The sequence below is a fragment of the Miniopterus schreibersii genome (genome assembly GCF_964146895.1).
Source record: "Miniopterus schreibersii genome assembly, chromosome: 4".
Lineage (NCBI taxonomy): Eukaryota > Metazoa > Chordata > Mammalia > Chiroptera > Miniopteridae > Miniopterus > Miniopterus schreibersii.
In genome coordinates this window covers 73,017,950-73,036,448 of record NC_138105.1, presented here as the reverse complement: position 1 = coordinate 73,036,448, position 18,499 = coordinate 73,017,950, and the positions used below count along the sequence as shown (strand labels likewise).

The window sequence follows — 18,499 nt, the reverse complement described above, 5'->3', positions numbered from 1 at the left end:
AGAACTGGGATCAATCAGCAACTGCTTCCAGACCACCAAAGTCTTCCTAATCTTTTGTGACTTGAATTCTAAGCATCTACAGTCAGCATTGAAGGCCATCAGAACCTGGCCCTTACAAACCTTTTCTTGAAGAATTTTCCACCTACCTTCTATCTGTGCAGCACCTCCTGTCAATGCCTGCCCAGCCTGGCTGCTTCCTGGCCACTTTCTGGCCCCATGCCTTGGCACATACCATTACCCTTGCCAGAAGCTCTGTTCTATCTCTTCATTACCCAGAAAACACCTATGCACCCTTCAAAACACAACCGAACTGACCCCTCCTCTGCCCTCCCACAGCCCCTTGTACATCGTCTTTTCATGCTTCGTCACAAATTCCTGACACAGAGCCACATCAGTGAGTATTTGTCAAATGAATGAGCATACAACCAATGACCAAATCACATCTCTTTTTATATGTGCAGAGGTAGGGAAAGCTGCCAGTACATTGGTAATGAGTGTGTCATTTACCAGGCACTGTGCTAGGTGTCAGGACTAGAATAGTGAACAAAACTGACAAGGTTTTTGCCCTCCTAGAGCTTTTAGACTTTCAAAAAGGGTGGGGATCAAATAACCACACATGCGCAAACGTAAAACTTCAACTATAGCAGATACTTCAGAGAGAGGGTATAAATATAACAGTTACTATATTCCAGTTACTGTGGCTGTATAACAAACCACCCCAAGAGTTAGAGATTTCGAGTAACAACAACCTGCATTGTGTTCTCCAATATGCAATCTGGGCAGGTTTAGTGTCAGGTGGGTAGCTGGAAAGCTGGGGCTGGAGTCCTCTAAAGCTGACTCACTCATCTGTCTGTCCATCTGTCTGCTGGCTATCGGCTGAGACCTGTGCTGGGACTACTGCCAGGAGCACCGAGATGTGGCCTCTTCATGCGGCCGGAGCTCCCTCACGTGGCTGCTGGATTCCAAGCACAGTCATTCTGAGGAGAGGAGAGATGGGCCAGGTGGAAGCCATATATCTCCTTTTCTGATCCAGTCTCTTAAGTCACATGGAATCATTTCCATTGCAGTCTTTCCATAGTGGCCGTGACAAAGTCCTTCCCAAATTCAAGGCAAGGGCAGACAGACTCTAGAAGCTGGGAAGTGGCCAGGGTCTGGAATAGCTTGGGGGACAGGAAATGTTGCTATGACCATTTGGGGAAAATATCCCCGCCACCACAGGGACTTAACCCAGTCTAGTAGGGGATGAAGAAGGCTTCCCAGAGGAAGTGGCACACTAGCTGAGTTCTGAAGGATATATAAGCGTTTACCAAGAAGATCAGAGGGAATAGCTGTGCAAAGGCCCTACGATGGGAAGAAGTGTGGCACATTTGAACTTGAAAAAGAAAAAGACCAGTGTTTTTGGATAGTAGGGTAAGTGTGGAGAGAGGGCAGAGGGGGCAGACCACTCATCCTGATGGGATGAGTTAAGAATTTTGGTCTCCGCATTTCAGCTGGTAGAAATTGCACATGAGTTTTATGCAGGGAGGTGTTTGAGCAGCTTTGATTTTGGAAGAGAGGACTCTGGCTGCTCTGCAGGGAAGTGATAGGAGGGGATCCAAGGATGAGTGCAGGGAAGCTGTTTTACCCTTTAAGGCAGGCAAAAGATGATGGTGGCTTAGACCAGGATGGGAAAAGTGAAGGTGGAGAGGAGGGGATGGAAGGGAGGGATATTTAGAAGGTAAAACAGAGAAGATATGGTGCTGGGTGGAAGTCAGGGTGAGGGTGAAGGAAGCAGTGAGAATTCATGGCTCCCAGCCCAGAAAGGAATTCTGCGTGGTTTCAGCACATTCCTGTCATCCCGTAAGAACAGCAGCTAAGGCAGACCGAGGCCACCAGATGCTTGGACAGTGTTTTTCACACTAATAACACCTGGCAATCTATTAGTTGCTGTCTTGGAGAACAAACAGAGTGTGTAGGCTTCTAACATGCTGACAGAGTCCTCACACAATACCCCCTGCCTCCAAGCAGTGTAATTCTATTCAAATTTTAAGGATCACTTTTAGTTTTCCACTCTTTTCATGGATCTCATATGATCGGAGGAAGCACTGACTCATTTGGAGAATAGGCAACCACAGGCCAGTTCCACCTTAGGGGTGTGTGTGTGTGTGTGTGTGTGTGTGTGTGTGTTGGTACATGATTGCATCCTTCAGAACTCAGCTAGAATGTCACCTCCTCCAAGAAGCCTTCCTCAACCCTTGCTAGACTAGTTTAAGGGCCCTGGGTGGCAGGAGGTATTTTCCCGTAATGGCCACAGCAATATTTCCTGTCCCCCATGCTATTCCAGAACCTGTATGTGTATGTTTATGTGCATGTGTCAACATGTGGACAATGGTACACACACATCTTGTCATTCTTATTTTTATAAAGCATAAAAAGTTTCTAAGCTAAATATTTTTCTTTACTGTTTTCATCTACACAGATTAAGCTGAAAAAACGTAAGAGTTGACGGTTTAGATAGACCAGCTTTGGAACATAAATTTCCTTACGGCTCGTCGAATTTAACATTAAGGTAAGATTTTTTAGTAGGTCTTTTGTTGGACAGTATTTTGGCGAGGTTAAGAAGACAAGATCAAAAGATCCTGTTTTAATCTAAGTCTTCCCAGGTGGCAGACTTTATGACTCAAATCTCTAAAGTCCAGAATCATGGACTTGTGGCAGAATTCCAAGGTTCTCAGTCCTGGTGTGTGCACCCTAGTACCCTGTCTAATCCCCCATCCTGGAGTATGGCTGGGACTTGGGAGCACAATGCATGTCACTCCTGAGATTAGGTTATGCCACAGGGCAAAGGTGAAGGAATTTTGCATGTGTATTTACGGTCTCAAATGAGTTGATGGTGAGTTCATCACAAGGGAGATTATACTGGGTGGGCCGGACCTAATCAGGGGCACCCTTTAAAAGACAGTCCAGAGGTCAGAGTCTTAAAGCAACAAACAGATGTGATCCTGCTGGCCTTGAAGGAGAAACCAGCCTTGTGAGCTGCGTGCGTAGGGAGAGGGGCAGCCACTAGGAGCTGAGGTCCCCAGTCCTATAACTATGAGGAGCTCAATGCTGCCAACAACCTGAATGAGTGTAGAAGAGGGCTCTGGGCTTCTCAATGAGCTCCCAGCCTGGCTTACATCTTGTGAAGCCCTGCACAGAGAACCCAGCCACAGGGCACCCAGATTCCTCACCCATAGAAACTGTGAGATAATAAATGGCTGTTATTTTCAGCTGCCAAATTTGTGGTCATTTGTTATACAGCAATAGGTAACTAATACTCCTATAAAGTAGCCTCATCAAAAATATTTACCAGTGATAGTGGTGTGCCAATGTAGGTTCACCAATTGTCACCAATGTAACTGGTGGGGGATGTTGGTAATAGGGGAAATTATGCATGTATAGGGGCAAGGGCATCTGGAAAATCTCTGTACCTTACAATCAATTTTGCTGTGAACCTAAAACTACTCTAAAAGAAAAGGTCTATTTTAGAAATATTTACCCTGAATCTAATCAAGCCTAAGACCAGGCTTGGTACACTTTTTTGTAAAGGGCCAGATGGCAAATATTTTTGGCTTTGGGGTCATACATTTTCTGTCACTGTAGCATGAAAGTCTCCACAGGCAATATGTAAATAATGCACGTAGCCATGTTCTGATAAAACTTTATTTACAAAAACAGGCGGCAGGCTCACAGGCTGTGGTTTGCTGACTCCAGCTCTAGAATATAAGAGACTAAAGAGATAAAACAACTAAACACAATGCATGAATTAATCTTGATTGGGTCCCAGTTGGAAAGGAACAGCTATAAAAGATGTTTTAGGGCTAATTAGGAAAATTAGGGATGCCCATTCAAAGATATTAAATAATGATTATTAGTTTTCATAGGTGTGTGTGGTTATGTAGGAGAATGACCTTATTACTAAGAGATTTGTCCCAAAGTATTTATGATGTCACCAGGGCTGGAATTAGGGTAAGGCAAGTGACCACGCAAGTGCAGGGTCAAATTCCATTTTTATTTAAAATGCTGATATTTTGTTCATTATGCATTTTTAAATTCATTTTGATTTTTTAAAACATGGTAATAAAATATTATTTATCTTAATTGCTGAGTGTTTTGGTACCACCTAAAACATTGTGTCTCAGATTAGTGCCTCACTCTCCTTGCCCCAGTCCCAGCCCTCACTTTGAAATGGTTTTGGCAGGAGATTGAGAGTGATAGGGCAATCGTTGAATCTCAAAATGGTGAATAAATGTGTGTTCATTCTCCTCATATTGCAACTCTGCTGTAAGTTTCAACATTTTCAACTTGAGATAAGCAAATAATCTTTAGATTTTTAAAATAAAGTAAATTTTTAAATAAATTTAAAAATACTAAACCTATAGATACAGAGAACAGGGATGAGGGGTGGGTGAAATGGGTAAACATGGCCATAAGCTTCCAGTTATAAAATAAATATGTCCTGGGGATGTAAAGCCCAACATGATGACTATAGTTACCGATGCTGTATTATATATTTGAAAGTTGCTAAGAGGATAGATCTTAAAATTTCTCATCACAAGAAAAACATTTTTGTAACTTTTGTGGTAATAGATGTTAACTAGAGTTATTGCGGTGATAATTTTACAACATATACAAATATCTAATCATTATGTGGTACACTTGAAACTAATGTAATGTCCTAGGTCACTTATACCTCAGTAGACAAAACAAAACAAAACAAAACAAAACAAAAACAAGACAAAGCAGCAACAACAAAAACAAACAAACAAAGGTCATTGTAACTGTGTGGTGATGGATATTAACTAGACTTATTGTGGTGATCATTTTGCAATATATACAAATAATGAATCATATGTTATACACCTGAAACTAATATGTTGTATGTCACTTATATCTCAATTTTTAAAAAGTCTCCAGAATCTAACAAATTAATTCTTGCTACAGCTAGAGGAGTTGTAGATTTCAGTTACCTTAGGACAGTCCAGTTTAGTTCAGTAGTCTGGGAGTAATGGTTAAAACATCCCTTTTTACTCTCAAAAAGTTTCCTGGTTGGATGATACATTACATGGTCCTACTTAGCATAAGAGAGCAAGGTGAGGATTTGATACCCACACTCTCATCCCGACTCCTCCACAGCTGGGACACCTTAGGTAAGTCACTCCTCCGAGTATAGGGCTTGTCAAACATTCAAGCAACCAAACTCTTTCTCGAGTGAAAACTCACTGCAAAGCCTCCAATATAAGCAACAATTCGGAGTAGCATTTTATTAGTAAAAATTCCTTTCCTATATTCAATTTAGTACCCATGAAGCAATTGATTCTCACTGAGGCTGTTGAGATGGACACATAGATTTTAAACCAGAAATCGTACTTTGTCACAACATCCGCTTTGTTCCCTGACTCACAAAGAACTGGTGGCAAAGAGCAACTATTTTTTTCAAGGGCTCCCCTTGCAATCTAAGTTAAATGGAGATCGCAGGAGAATCCTGTTAGCTATCTCCAACACCTTAAAACTTGCTGCCCAGTGCACCTGAGCATGCATTTTATAATTACAGTTTAAAATATTTTTAAATGGAATTTGATGCTATATGCAGAACTGCCAAAGCCCTCCTTGGAACCCTGATTTTGGAAACGACTAAACAAGATAGTCACATCCAGTTCAAAAGCTCCTGTTTTTCTAAGGTTACTTTTTATGATCACAGAAAGGAAAAGGAATAGCACCTTGAAGATCTGGACTCGCCTATCTTTCAACAAAAGCCCCAGAAACAAGTGGGGCTTTCGAAGACTATGGGCAAAGAAGCAAGATGTGCTTAAGTGGAATGGAAACAGTTGGACTGTTGAAATTGCACAAGGCAGAGATAGTCCAAAAGCACATCAGAGAGATGTTGGCAGCTCTTTCCATCTGCTTCCAAGAGCCTCTGATTTTTAAAAAAGCATCTTTATCCTCAAAGTTTGGGAGCCAGAGAGTAGAGATGGAAGAACTCTAACAAGCTGATGGTCTTAATGCCAGCTTAGGTCATGAAGTCAGCTTATAAATTAGAGAACCATAGGCCAAATGTGTCTGGAGATATAAATTTGAGCCAATCACCAACCTTTATAAGTGGGAATATTTTGCCTAAAAGTCTAGATTTCTGGCTTTGCCAACAACAGAAAGCTCTGGCAAAAGTGGACTGCTTTTGTCATGGAGATTCTGGGGTAGAGTCAAGGTGCCCATACCCACCCTAGACAGACCATGTGTCCTCCATGTTCCCACTGTCTCCATCACTATCAGCTCCTCATCTAGGTGCATGACAGTCATCTAGATTTTTTACTGGCCCCTGTGGATATTTGAGTGTACCACCTGTGGAATAAGATAGTTGTACTTGTGAGACTAAAACTGGAGTGAGGTGGTACAAGAAGGATTGGGACAGGAAGGCCCCTGTTCCTTGTTTCTCAGAGCTCTTGCACCTAGGGCTGTGACCTTGAGCAAGTCACAGCTACTTCTGCAAGGCTCACTTATCTCACCTGTAAAGTGGACACAGAAACTCCTGCCCTTCCTGAAGTATGGATCAGACCATACATCTGGTGCTTTATAAACTGTAAAGCTTTATAAACACATCTGTGGGTTGGTCGGTCTCACATCCATCCATCCCCGCTTTGCCTGGTACCAGCACCCCAGTTCCTCTTCTGGGAATAGTTTCCCCCATCCTCAGCCCCAGTGGGCAGTTGGGTCATTGGATCAGGCTGGCTTATCACAGCACTAAGTCCTCTTAGACAATTGATTGGTTCTGGGATGGGCATATGAGCCAACTGGGACCAACAGAACCAAGGCCAGGACTTTAGTTCAAACCGTTGGGAAAAAGGATCTCTCTTTTCTACTAAATTGGCCGCCATGTTGCTAACCTAGGGATGGCAGGTCTGCAAATGGAGCCCACAAGGAGGAGCTAGGAATGGAAAGATGATGAAAAGTAAGGTCTGGATCACATGATCTGAGGCCTTGGGTCCAGATATACATCAACACATAATTTTCTTCACTTCAGCCAGATTAGAGCCCCATGCCCCTCAGGTGGTTCTACACTATCAGGCAGACTTGTGAGCGTTTGTTTGATTTGCATCCATTTCCCTGGGCACTCCCTAACCCTGAGTCCTGCAGTGCCCCTGCAGCAGCAGCCAGCTCTTCTCTCTGCCTTGATTTGACCATCCACACTGCCTTCTTGAAGTTCTTGAGAGGGTCCTGCTGTGAGGCTCTTGATAAAGGACACTGGAATCGTTCACGGATGAGATAGCCATGTCTGGTGGGGGCAATGAAGCCGTTGGAGGTTGGGATGATTCTGTTCACTATGGCATGGACAAACTGGGTGGCCAGCAGGGTTCCTGTGGGGAATGGAGGTTAGGGCAGCACAAATGAGAAAACCGGGGCCACAGAGATTCAATTTCACATGTTCAAGAGTTAGCTGCATGGGGTCAAATATCTGCTATGCCCTTTACTGGGTCAGGCATGACATCTAACCTCTTGGAGTCCCTCTTGCTTCATCTGGATTATGGGAATTATAGCTGAACCTATGTGCCAAGGGGAATTCTGAAGGTTTGAAGATATCATGTGGCTAATTAATATCAATTTAGCCCAGAGTGAGCTCAGTAAATATTATTATTATTGGAGGAGGAGTAGGAAGAGAAGTTCTGAACCTGCCCAGGATGGACTTTTAAGGCCACAAACCACAGACCTCAGCTTTTGAGCCATCTGATCTTTTGCCAGGCATCTTTGCTGCTCTATAATAGACTACAATGTATTAGATTACAATGTATTGGATTGCATGTATTAGATTGAAATGTATTCTATTACAATGTGTTTGATTGCAGTGTATTCTATTACAATGTATTTGACTCTACCTGATATTCATTCAGCCACTTAATTGCTTTGTGACCTTGGGAAAGTCCTTTAACCTCTCTGAACTTCAGCATCTTCATTTGTCAAATGGCAATGGCACTTACCCTCCAGCCACTGTCTATAGGAAACAATGTAGGAAGGTGACAAAGCTGACCATGGGGACCAGGCAGACCAGCTCCAAGCCTACCAGTTACTCACTGTGTGACCATGGGAAAGACTCCCTGTCTCTCAGAGTGTCAGTTTTTCTCTGTAAAATGGGGGTGACTCTTGAGAGAATTAAATGGCTCGGTGACAGTACCCAGTACAAAAGAAGTGTTACCTCTCTTGTTAATATGCCCTTAGTATAATATTGCACAGACCAAGAAAAGTGTGGTTTTCAAGGTGGTCTTAAACAAGCTGCCCCTAACTTTTACGGGGACTGGGGCAAGAGAATGAATCAAGGCCCACATCCTATAAAACAACATGTAAATGTTGCAAATCTAGCTAATAAACTATTAAATGAAATATGTTCTATCCTCCTACATTGATGGATAAACCACCTGGAAGGTCAGGTTTAGGTTGAGAATTCTCAGTTTCCTCAGCTCCGTGCTGGAATGTAGTGGTGTGGGAAAGCCAATCTCCAGCTGTTTGTGGCCCAGCCCCCTTCTCTTCCCACACCCAGATCTATCCTATACTCCTCAGGGCCTCACATATCCAGACCCCATGCACAGCATCCCATGGCTACCCCCTGAGCCTAGAGTTATGCACATTGGGGGCACAGTCCACCCTCAGAAAGATGGACCTGCAGAAGAGGCCTGTGTAGGCCCTAAAGAAGGCTCCAGGCCAGATGGGGAGGGGGTTCTGGAGTTCCAAGTACCCAGAACATGGGTCTAGAAGAGGAGCTGTAGCTCCAGGTAGGCCTGTCCCCTTGGCCTGTAGAAGCCTGGAGGGAACAAGCTAGAGGAGGCCAGAACATGGTCTCTAATGCCTACGACCCAGAACAGGGCTTTCTTCCAGATCTAAGCTCAGTTCTGTTCTCAAAGCAAAATAACTCACCGTCCAGCACACTCCAGACAATTATGGAGCGATCCCTCAAGCCCGCGTACACGTACTTGTCATCCTTGGAGAAGCAAGCACATTGGACTCCGCGACAGTAAGAGTTCTGTTGAAAAAGACAATGTGATCTTGATTTCAGACTGAAAGATGCACAGGATACCAGCCCCAAGGCATGTGTGTAGGAAGCAAGGCATGTGTGAAAACCTGGAGAGACGGGTAGTATTGATATTTGCAGGATCAAAACATGCCTTCACTAAGACTGGATTGAGAGTCTTAGAGATATTTTGCATTGGAGAGCAGAAATTCTAGGATTTAATTCTTAAATGACCTCAGTTATACAAGTCTTAGCTATAAGTGTTTTTAATTAAAAGCCCTTTGCTAAATGCAATATGGGATCTTGGATTGGATCCTAGAACGGAAAACTGGAATTTGTCAAAAATGTACAAGTCCAATGAAGTTGATAGTTTAGTTAATAATATTGTTCTCATGTTAATTTCTTAGTTTTGACAAACAAACTCCTGTTACATAAGATACTAACGTCAGGAGAAGCTGGGTGAAGGGTGAGTAAATGGGAACCTTGGTACTATCTGCAAATCTAAACTTTTCTGTAATTCTAAGATCATTCCAAAATTAAGTTTATTTAAAAACAAAACCAGAAAGCTAGGTGTATTTAACTGCAATGGTGACATTTCCCATCTCAACAAGACAAAACATTACTTATATTCCAGCCTTATAGTGGCTTCATAAAAATAAGTAAGTCAGGTGGAACAAAGGCTTTTAAAGATGAAACTATTCATACTCTGTTCTCTTAGTACAAGATAATCTCCCTGTGTTTATTAACAATTTTTACATGTTACAACCTAAGGTACAGCCTTCATTCCCTATTTGAAAAACTGGAATAATAACCCCAATGGGTAAAATTAGAGAATATTTTAATATGTATATTTTATATCATTATGTATAATATGAGTATATAAATATAAAATATAGTTCTTCATAATATTGATACAGAAATTATAATAGCTCCTTGAGATGGGCAGTGTGAACTGTAAGATACTTTGTATATAAAGGAGTCACCAGTTTCCCTCTTCAGGGCTTTTGCAGCTACTGTTCCTTCTGCCTAAAATGCTATTCCACAGGACTTATTTGACCTTAATCAGCAGCCCTTGCTACTCTCTACCATCTTGACATTGCCTTAATTTTTCCCAAAGGCCTGTTCCCCAACCCATCACATATTTGCTGCTTTATTTTTATTTCACAAACATTTATGGAGCCCTGAGGATATGTCAGGAGCTCTCCTAAGTATGGGGGCCATCTCAACGAGCAAAACAAAAAAATTCTACCCTCACAGGGCTCTCTGTGTCTCCCCCACTAGAACATGGCTCCAAGAGGTAGGAGTGTTGGTATCTGCCCGGGTCACAGCTGCTCCCTCAGTGCTAGAAAGAAGCCTGCTATGGGTCGTGCAGTCAAAACTGGTGACTGAAAGAATGACATAGCCAGGATTAGGCAGAGTGAGGCAGGGCTATGCCAGTACAGGATTTTATCCTGTCTTGATTTAAAATGTTGATATTTTTTGCCTTGTGGATCTTTTGCATTTGTTGTGATTTTTAAAAACATTGTATTAAAATATTATTTTTCTTGATTACTGAGTTTTTGAGCACCCCCTTAAACTCCGCTCCTGAGGTGAGTGCCTCACATTTCTTATCCTAGTCCCGACCCTGGTCATCGGCACATGGTGTGTGCACTTAATAAATGACACCTGCCATCAAGTTTTCTAACACCAGGACCTAGCATGGCCACACACCGTGTAACTCATCTCGAATTTCCACTTGCACAATTGCAGGTCCCAGAGACACAGAAGGGCTTCCTCGGACCCGCTGACCGCCAGCTGCTCCTTGTGGCTGACCTCCACGCAGGTGACCCGGCTCCCATGGGCCTCCAGAGGGAACACTTTGAAATTTGCACACTCATAAAGGAAGAGGTCGCCATTGGTCATGCTGTAAATCACACGGTAGTCGGCCAGCACTGCCACCCTGGATATGGTCACGGGCAGCTGGGTGTAAAAGGTGTAGGTTGGCCCTTCGATGACTGGACAGGGGTCCCCGGGGTTAATGTCCAACACCAGGACGATGTTGTCATAGGCGATGGCCAGGTGCTCCTCGCCCTTACTCAGGGCCATGCAGTTGACGGCTTTCCGGGTCTCTGGGGGGGGGATGCATAACACATCCTGCCTGGAATTCAGGGGGAACACCAGGACAGCGCCGGAGACGAGGCCGGTGAACAGGAGCTTGGCCTGCTCGGCCACCTCCAGACACCTGACCTCATTGGAGGTATCCAGGGCATCTTGTTCACCTGTCATGGGGAGACCACATCAAGAATGGATCAGAGGAACACTCATTTCATGGGTTTTCCGATTTCTCAATGCTTTCATTATCTGTAAGCTTCAACTTGGCTACTGCAAGTTTCCCTGCTTTCACTCCTGCCCCCAAACCATCCAAGGTTTTAAAAATTTTAATTACATTTTGCCCTGGCTGGTGTGGCTCAGTGGTTAGAGTGTTGGCCCTTGGACAGTAGGGTTGTGGGTTCGATTCCTGATCAAAGGCATGTACCTGGGTTGCAAGTTTAATCCTTGGCCCCAGTTGGGGCTCATGCAAGAGGCTACAAATTGATGTGTCTCTATAGCATATTGATGTTTCTGTCTCTTTCTGTCTGTCTCTCTCCCTCCCTCCCTTCCACTCTCTAAAAGTTAATGGGAAAAATATCCTCAGGTGAAGATTAAGCCCCCACAAAAAGAAAATTACATCATCTCACTGCCCTGCATACCACCCTCCAGGGACTTCCCTCTCCTCTCACATGACCTCTCAGACTTCATCCCAAATGTTTCCTTTGCAAACTTCTGTAAAGGCTGAAGAGTAAATACTTTAGCCCTGCAAACTATATGCTTTCTGTTGCAACCATTGAACCCTGCCTTTGTAGCCTCCAAATGGCCACAGACAATATATAAACAAATGGGTCTGTCTGGATTTGGCCCATGGGCTGGAGTTTGCAGACTCCTGGCTTATTCGCCTCCACACTCCATTCTCCTGTGTATTGCTTTGCCCCATAACTATCAGGCAAGCACCTCGAGAATCTGTCTTACCCCCAGAGCTTGGCACTAAACAAACATCTGTCAAATCAATGAATGCATGAACTTGAGAATGACTTTCTTTCCTTAAATTATTTTATCATAAACAGGAATTTCTATATTTCCATTTCCCCATTGGGGATTGTAGCAGATACTGTTGGTAACACACTCAGACCCCCTTTACTGGCCAGTTCACCCAGACCCAAAGCTGCCCCTGAGAAGGGAACCTTCATCTGGAAATTCCTGGGGGCTATGCCCACCCCACCCCCAAGGATGGCACCAGACCAATGACTGCCTGATATGGGTACAAAAGGCTGGCCCCCTTGCTTCATGGGAAAACTCAGGTGCAATTTATGCTCTGGAGCTCTCCTTAGGACCACCCTGAGTTGCTAGCCCTTGCTCAGTCCTTCCCCACCCCCAGCCCGCTTCCCCACTACCTCTCAGGCCTCTTCTGGGAGCTCCCTACTACACATCACTTGGGCAAATATCCCCATCACATGCCCTGCTTTCCCGGGAACCAGAAGAGATTGACAACCGGTTATCAATTGCTTTATGCCAGAACTTTATAAAACCAAATCCTGTTTTCTATTAGCTACTTACAATTTGACTGGAGTTCTGGGGGTGATATGGACTGAATGTTTGTGTCTCTCCCAAATGCATATATTGAAATCCTAATCCCTAATGTGATGGTATTTGGAGGCGGGGCCATTGGGAAGTGATTAGGTCAGGAGGGTGGAGCCCTCACAATGGCATGAGTGCCCCGTAAGAGACGTGAGAGCTTGTTGTCTCTTTGCTTTCTACCATGTGAAGATACAATGAGCAAACCAGGGAGAGAACCCTCAGCAAATACCGGGTCTGCCAACACTTGATCTTGGACTTTAAGACTCCAGAACTGTGAGGAATAAATGTCTGTTAGTTAAGCCCACATCAAGAGTGGATCATAGGAACACTCATACCACGGGTTTTCCAATTTTTCAATGCTTTCATTATCCATAAGCTTCAACTTGGCTACTGCAAGTTTCCCTGTTTCCACTACCCTAGTTGACGGTGTTCTGTTAGAGTGGCCCCATAGACCAAGACAGGAGCGTCAGTGCTTACCCACACAAGTGACCATGCTTATACAAACCTTCTGCCACGTCCCAAATGGTGACTTTGTTTTTGTCCCCTATTTTGGGGAAGTAAATGTAGCTTCCATTGTGTGACACGGCAGTGAGGCCGGTGCGGTCCAGAAATGGGGCAGAGGCTCGCGGCTTCTGAATGTAAGTGAGATCCCAGACTTTGAAGGATGAGGACTGCTGGGAAGCAGATGCCACCAAGGGCCCGCCCTGGGCCAGCAGGCTCACAGGGGCCCCGACACCTTCCAGGATGGCCAGCAGGGTCCCCTGTTCTGACAGACTCCACACCTGAGGATGGAGAGCAGAGGGGCAGAGCTGACTTCTTCCTTATGCTTGAAAATATGCTCGTTTATTTGTCCACCTAAGGTGAAGTCTTAGGTGGAGGTTCAAAGGCCTTCATGTCTCGCCACCCCTAAGACATCCCTACATCTCACATTCTACCATCACAGCCGTTCTCAAAGTGTGTTCCAGGGAACCCCTGGAGGGTAGCCCCAGCCTTTTCTGAAAAAGCAAGACTATTTTCATACTAATGCTAAGATATTTGCTTTTACTATTCTCTTCCTCTTAGAAGCGAACAGTGGAGCTTTCCAGAAGTTATGGGACATGTGATATTACAACAGATAGGAGTTTGCAGAATCAAATAGGAGAGTCCAGTAGTCTTCTATTAAGCCAGAAGTGACGGAAATTGGCCAAAATGTGAAATAATGACACTCTTCTGATGAGTTTTTTGGCATGTTTCAGAAAATGGAGTTATTTTCATAAAAGTGTGTTGTTATGTTGACATGTCATGTTAATGAATTAATGGATAAGTATTTTTGGGTTTCTTCATTTTTAATTTTTAATATGGTAACTATCAATAAATAATACTAAATCCGATGTGAGATTCTGAATTGGATCCTGGAATAGAAAAGCAGTACATCTGTGGGAAAGCTGGTGAAATTGGAACAAAAGCTGCAGATCAGTTAAGAGTATTATTCCAGTTAATATCTTGGCTTTGATAAAGGGACCAAGGTAGGATGAGATGTGAATGGTGGGGCAAGCTGAGTAAAGAATAGATATATATTTGGGCCCTCTCTTAGATGTAACTCTTCTGTAAATACTAAAATGATTCCACAGTAAATCAGTTGTTAAAAATATATAAATCAAATTGATATAACCCACATAAACAAAAGTTCCTTGTGGGGGTGTATCTCAAAAATCTTTAAGAATGTAAAGATGCTGTGAGATCAGAACATTGGAGAACTAACCTTGAGAACTTTGAGCTTAACAGGAACTTTCTTCCCCTCCCCCAGACCCTGCTCCACTTTAAAGGTCAAAATCCTCCTAGTCTTTCAGGTTCAGTGGGAATGCTATCTCCTTCGTTGAATATTTTGGTAATTCTCCTAGGCATGTCTGTGGGTCCTAAGCGACCCCTCCCTTATCTTCCCAATGACCTGCCCTGTTTTGCCTGCACTAGTTTTTGTGGGTTTCTATATTTTGAAGTTCAAAGATACCTAAAAATCATACCTTTTATTTCAGAGGCAGAAGTGAGGTTGACAGGCCCTAGTCTCCCCCTTACCTGAATGAGGGCATCCCGGGACCCAGTGACAATCAGATTGTTCTCAGGACCAAAAACAGCCGTCTCCACTGTGTCCTCATGTTCAAGGTCAGTGGCCATGAATCGATGAAACCCCTGTGAATTGGCCAAGAACACCCGCACGGATCTTCCAAAGCCTGAAATGGCAGGGACCAGTGTTATGCCTTTCATTCCTGGGGGAGCTTGAGTAATTCAATTGAGTCAGCAGAGTTTTTTGGGCCCCTACTATGTGCCAGTGGAAAGAATACAATGGTGAGGAAAAACACAGCCCTCATTCTCGCAGAGCCTACCACTGGGGGCAGAAGGATGACAGTGACCAGTATCTCACAGAAAAGCAGTGAAGTTACTTATTATCGGGCGACAATGAGTTTTCTGAGGATGGAGACTGCTTATTTGGGCTGTTCATGATATCCCAGAACCCAACACAGAGCTGGACACAGAGTAAATATGTTTTGAAGAAGGGAGGGAAGAAGGGGGGAAGGAGGGAGGGAGGGAGGAAGAAAAAAAACACGGTTATAATTTGTGATAAGGGCAATGGGGTCAGGGAACTGGGTGCCATGAGAAAATGTCACCCAGCCCAGCTGGACGTGGCTCAGTGGTTAAGCATCAACCTAGGATCCAGGCGATCAGGGTTCGATTCCCGGTCAGGGCACATGCCCAGGTTGCGGGCTAGGCAGGCGATCAATGACTCTCTCATTATTGATGTTTCTATCTCTCTCTCCCTCTCCCTTCCTCTCTCTGAAATCAATAAAGATATATTTAAAAAAAGAAAAAAAGAAAATGTCACCCAGACACATGTAGCAGAGAAGGCACTGTGAAGACAGAGGCAGAGGCTGAGATGTGGCTACAAGTTAAGGAATCACAAGGCAGAAGCTGGAAGAGGCCAGAAAGGATTCTTCTCTAGAGCCTGTGGAGGGAGCCAGCCCTGCCAACACTGTAATTTCAGACTTTCGGCTTCTGGAACCATGAGAGAAGAAATTCCTGTTGTATTAAACCATCATATTTGTGTGGTAGTTTGTTATGACATGTGAGCTGACTTTAGAGGGATGGGGAAGTGACAGGCACTGGAAGAGTGGGAATAGCATGGGGCAACCAGGAGGCAGAAAAGGCCTGGTGTGTCTGAGGAGGAGCAGAGGCCAGTGTGGCTGGAGCACAGTGAAAGGGGGAGATGAGGGAGAGAAAAGGTTGCCAGGTTTAGCAAAACAGCAACAGCACACCCGGTTAAGTGTGAATTTCAGATGAATGATGAAAAATTTTATTCATATAAGTATATCCCAAATGTTGTGTGGAATATACTTATACTGAATTTTTGATTTGCTGTTTATGTGAAATTTACCTGGGAGTTCTGTATTTTATCTGGCAACCCTGCCCAAGGGGACTTTCTCACTTGGTCTGGGTGAATGTTGTGTTGAGAGAACCCCTAGCAGGGAGGTGGGCAAATAAGGGCTACATCTCCTAACCAACAGGTTGGTTCTCAAAGCTGGATGGGAAAAATGTCCAGGCTCCTTCTTTTCATTGCCTGCTGAGAAGAGCCACACTTGAAGCCCAACTGCAACAAGTTTTTTGTGTTTTGTTTTGTTTTGTTTTGTTTTGGACATGCTTAGCAAGAGGAAGGGAGAGAGAAAGGGAGGAGGGGGGAGGGGAGGAGAGAGATACATTGATGTGAGAGAGAAACATCGATCGGTTGCTTTTGGAAAGCTCCCAACCAGGGATCAAACCCACAACCCAGATACATGCCCTGATTGGGAATCAAGCCAGAAACCTTTCGGTGCACAGGATAACGCACAACCAACTGAGCCACACCAGCCGGGTGATCTGTAACAAGTGTTTAGGTCGCTGAGCTCCTCAATGCCTATGGCCTCAGTCCTGACTCTATTTTGTGCCTCTACCTTTGTTTTTCTTTTTCCTTTCTTTCCTATTTCCTGTGCTACATTTTACACATACTTAAGCCACCTGATCTGCTTTTGGCAATAAGCTAGAGGGTATATATCAATCCATCATCATCGTTTGATCTGAGAGGATAAGTTTACCTATCAGCCCTGCACTCTCCAATAGGGTCACACGTGGCTATTAATGGAGCTGGTCCAAACCGAGATAAGCTGTAACTATAAAATACACACCAGATTTCGAAAACTTCACACAAGAATTTAAAAAATAATGTGAAATATACCATTAATGGTTTTTTATATTGATTTCATGTTGAATTTTTGGATGTATTGGGTTAAATATGATCTATTATTAACATAAAGGCCACCTGTTTCTTTTTACTTTTATAAATAAGGTCATGAGAACATTCACAATTATAAACATGGCTGACATTTGTGTTTCAAATTACTGGACAGCACTGATCTACAGTGTCTTTGACGCCTGGAAATGGCTTTGCAAAAATCAGGTCGATTTTAGGGCAGTGGAAATACTCTGTATGAGTCTGTAATGATGGATACATGCCATTATACATTTGCTCAAACCCATAAAATGTACAGAACCAAGAGTGAAAACGAATGTAAACTGTGGATTTGGGGTGAAGTGTCAATGTAGGATTACTGATTGTCAACGTGCCTCACTCTGATGGGAGATGTTGGTAATGCTGGCGCTATGCATGCGTGGGTGTAGGGGATATATGGGAAATCTCTGTACCTTCTGCTCAATTTGGCTGTGAACCTAAAACTGATCTGGGGGGAAAAAACAGTGCTTAAAAAAATCAGGTTCTGGGGTATATGTTAGTCATCTCCGCTAGGAAGCCTTCGAACTAAAGAAGGAAGCCCTGTCACGCACTCTCATGGCCCCTGATTCTTGTCTTTCTTGTGTCTACCTACATGTCCATCTTCCCTATTAGCCTGGAAGCCACTAAAGCAGGGGTTGTGTGGGTGGCTCACCCCTGAGTGTACCCCAGCCCCTCACCCAGCCTCACTCTATCCCTGTGACCATCTAACCACTCCCATTTCAAAGGTAATGAACCAGAAACCCAGAAAGGTTAGATTTGCCCAGAACAGGGGTTGGCAAACGACAGCCCGTGGGCCAGAACTGGCCGGCCACCTATTTTTTTGTATGGCCCATGAGCTAAGAATAGTTCTTACATTTTTCAATGGTTGAAAAAACTCAAAATGAGATTACTATTTCATGACATATTAAAATAATATGAAATTCAAATTTCAGCATATATAAAGAAAGATTTATTGGCACATTGCCGCACCCACTTGAAATATCGTCTGGGCGGCTTTTGCATTACAGGGCAGGGTTCAATAGTTGTGACAGAGACTCTCGGGCCCACAAAGCCAAAAATGTGTACTATGTGGCTCGTAGCAGAAAAATTTTCTGATCACTGGCCTAAGACTCTGCCTTTTTCCCAAGCCCCTTCCATTTCCAACCAGATTCAGAGCTTCCTCCTCATCACTCCCAGTGAGCTAAATGCTACCTGCGGCGAGAAGGGACTCGTCTTCAGAAACCACCAGGAACCCCACAGCTTCTGGAAGCTTGTCCAGCAGACTGTCTCCTTCAGAGGAAACCTGCACAAAGTCAAAGATTCCCATCAAGCATTTCCATAGGGTTAAGCGTTCAGGGTCAAGAGCTTCACACACGGCTCTGTTACTTACCAGCAATGAGATCCTAAGAAAATTCCTTAACCCCTGGGTGCCTCAGTTTCCTCATCTGTCAAATGGGTGACGATACCAGGACTTTCTCACAGGGCTATTGTGGGCCAAGAAGTGTGCAGAATGGAACCCCCACCCCCACCCCCGGGCACATAGTCAGCTCTCCCAAAGTGGC

At 44.0% G+C, this 18,499-nt stretch overlaps 1 protein-coding gene across 1 annotated transcript in view; it reads right to left on the bottom strand.

The window, feature by feature from the left end:
- Positions 1-7,068: 7,068 nt before the first annotated feature.
- NWD1 (NACHT and WD repeat domain containing 1) overlaps positions 7,069-18,499 on the bottom strand; it is a gene marked incomplete at both ends in the record, with an annotated part of 47,460 nt that continues 36,029 nt past the window's right edge. Inside the window, 6 exons of the mRNA XM_081133872.1 lie at positions 7,069-7,370; positions 8,920-9,025; positions 10,724-11,271; positions 13,146-13,446; positions 14,717-14,871; positions 18,150-18,240. Coding sequence (XP_080989998.1) covers positions 7,069-7,370; positions 8,920-9,025; positions 10,724-11,271; positions 13,146-13,446; positions 14,717-14,871; positions 18,150-18,240 — 1,503 coding nt within the window. The remainder of the gene's footprint in view (positions 7,371-8,919; positions 9,026-10,723; positions 11,272-13,145; positions 13,447-14,716; positions 14,872-18,149; positions 18,241-18,499) is intronic.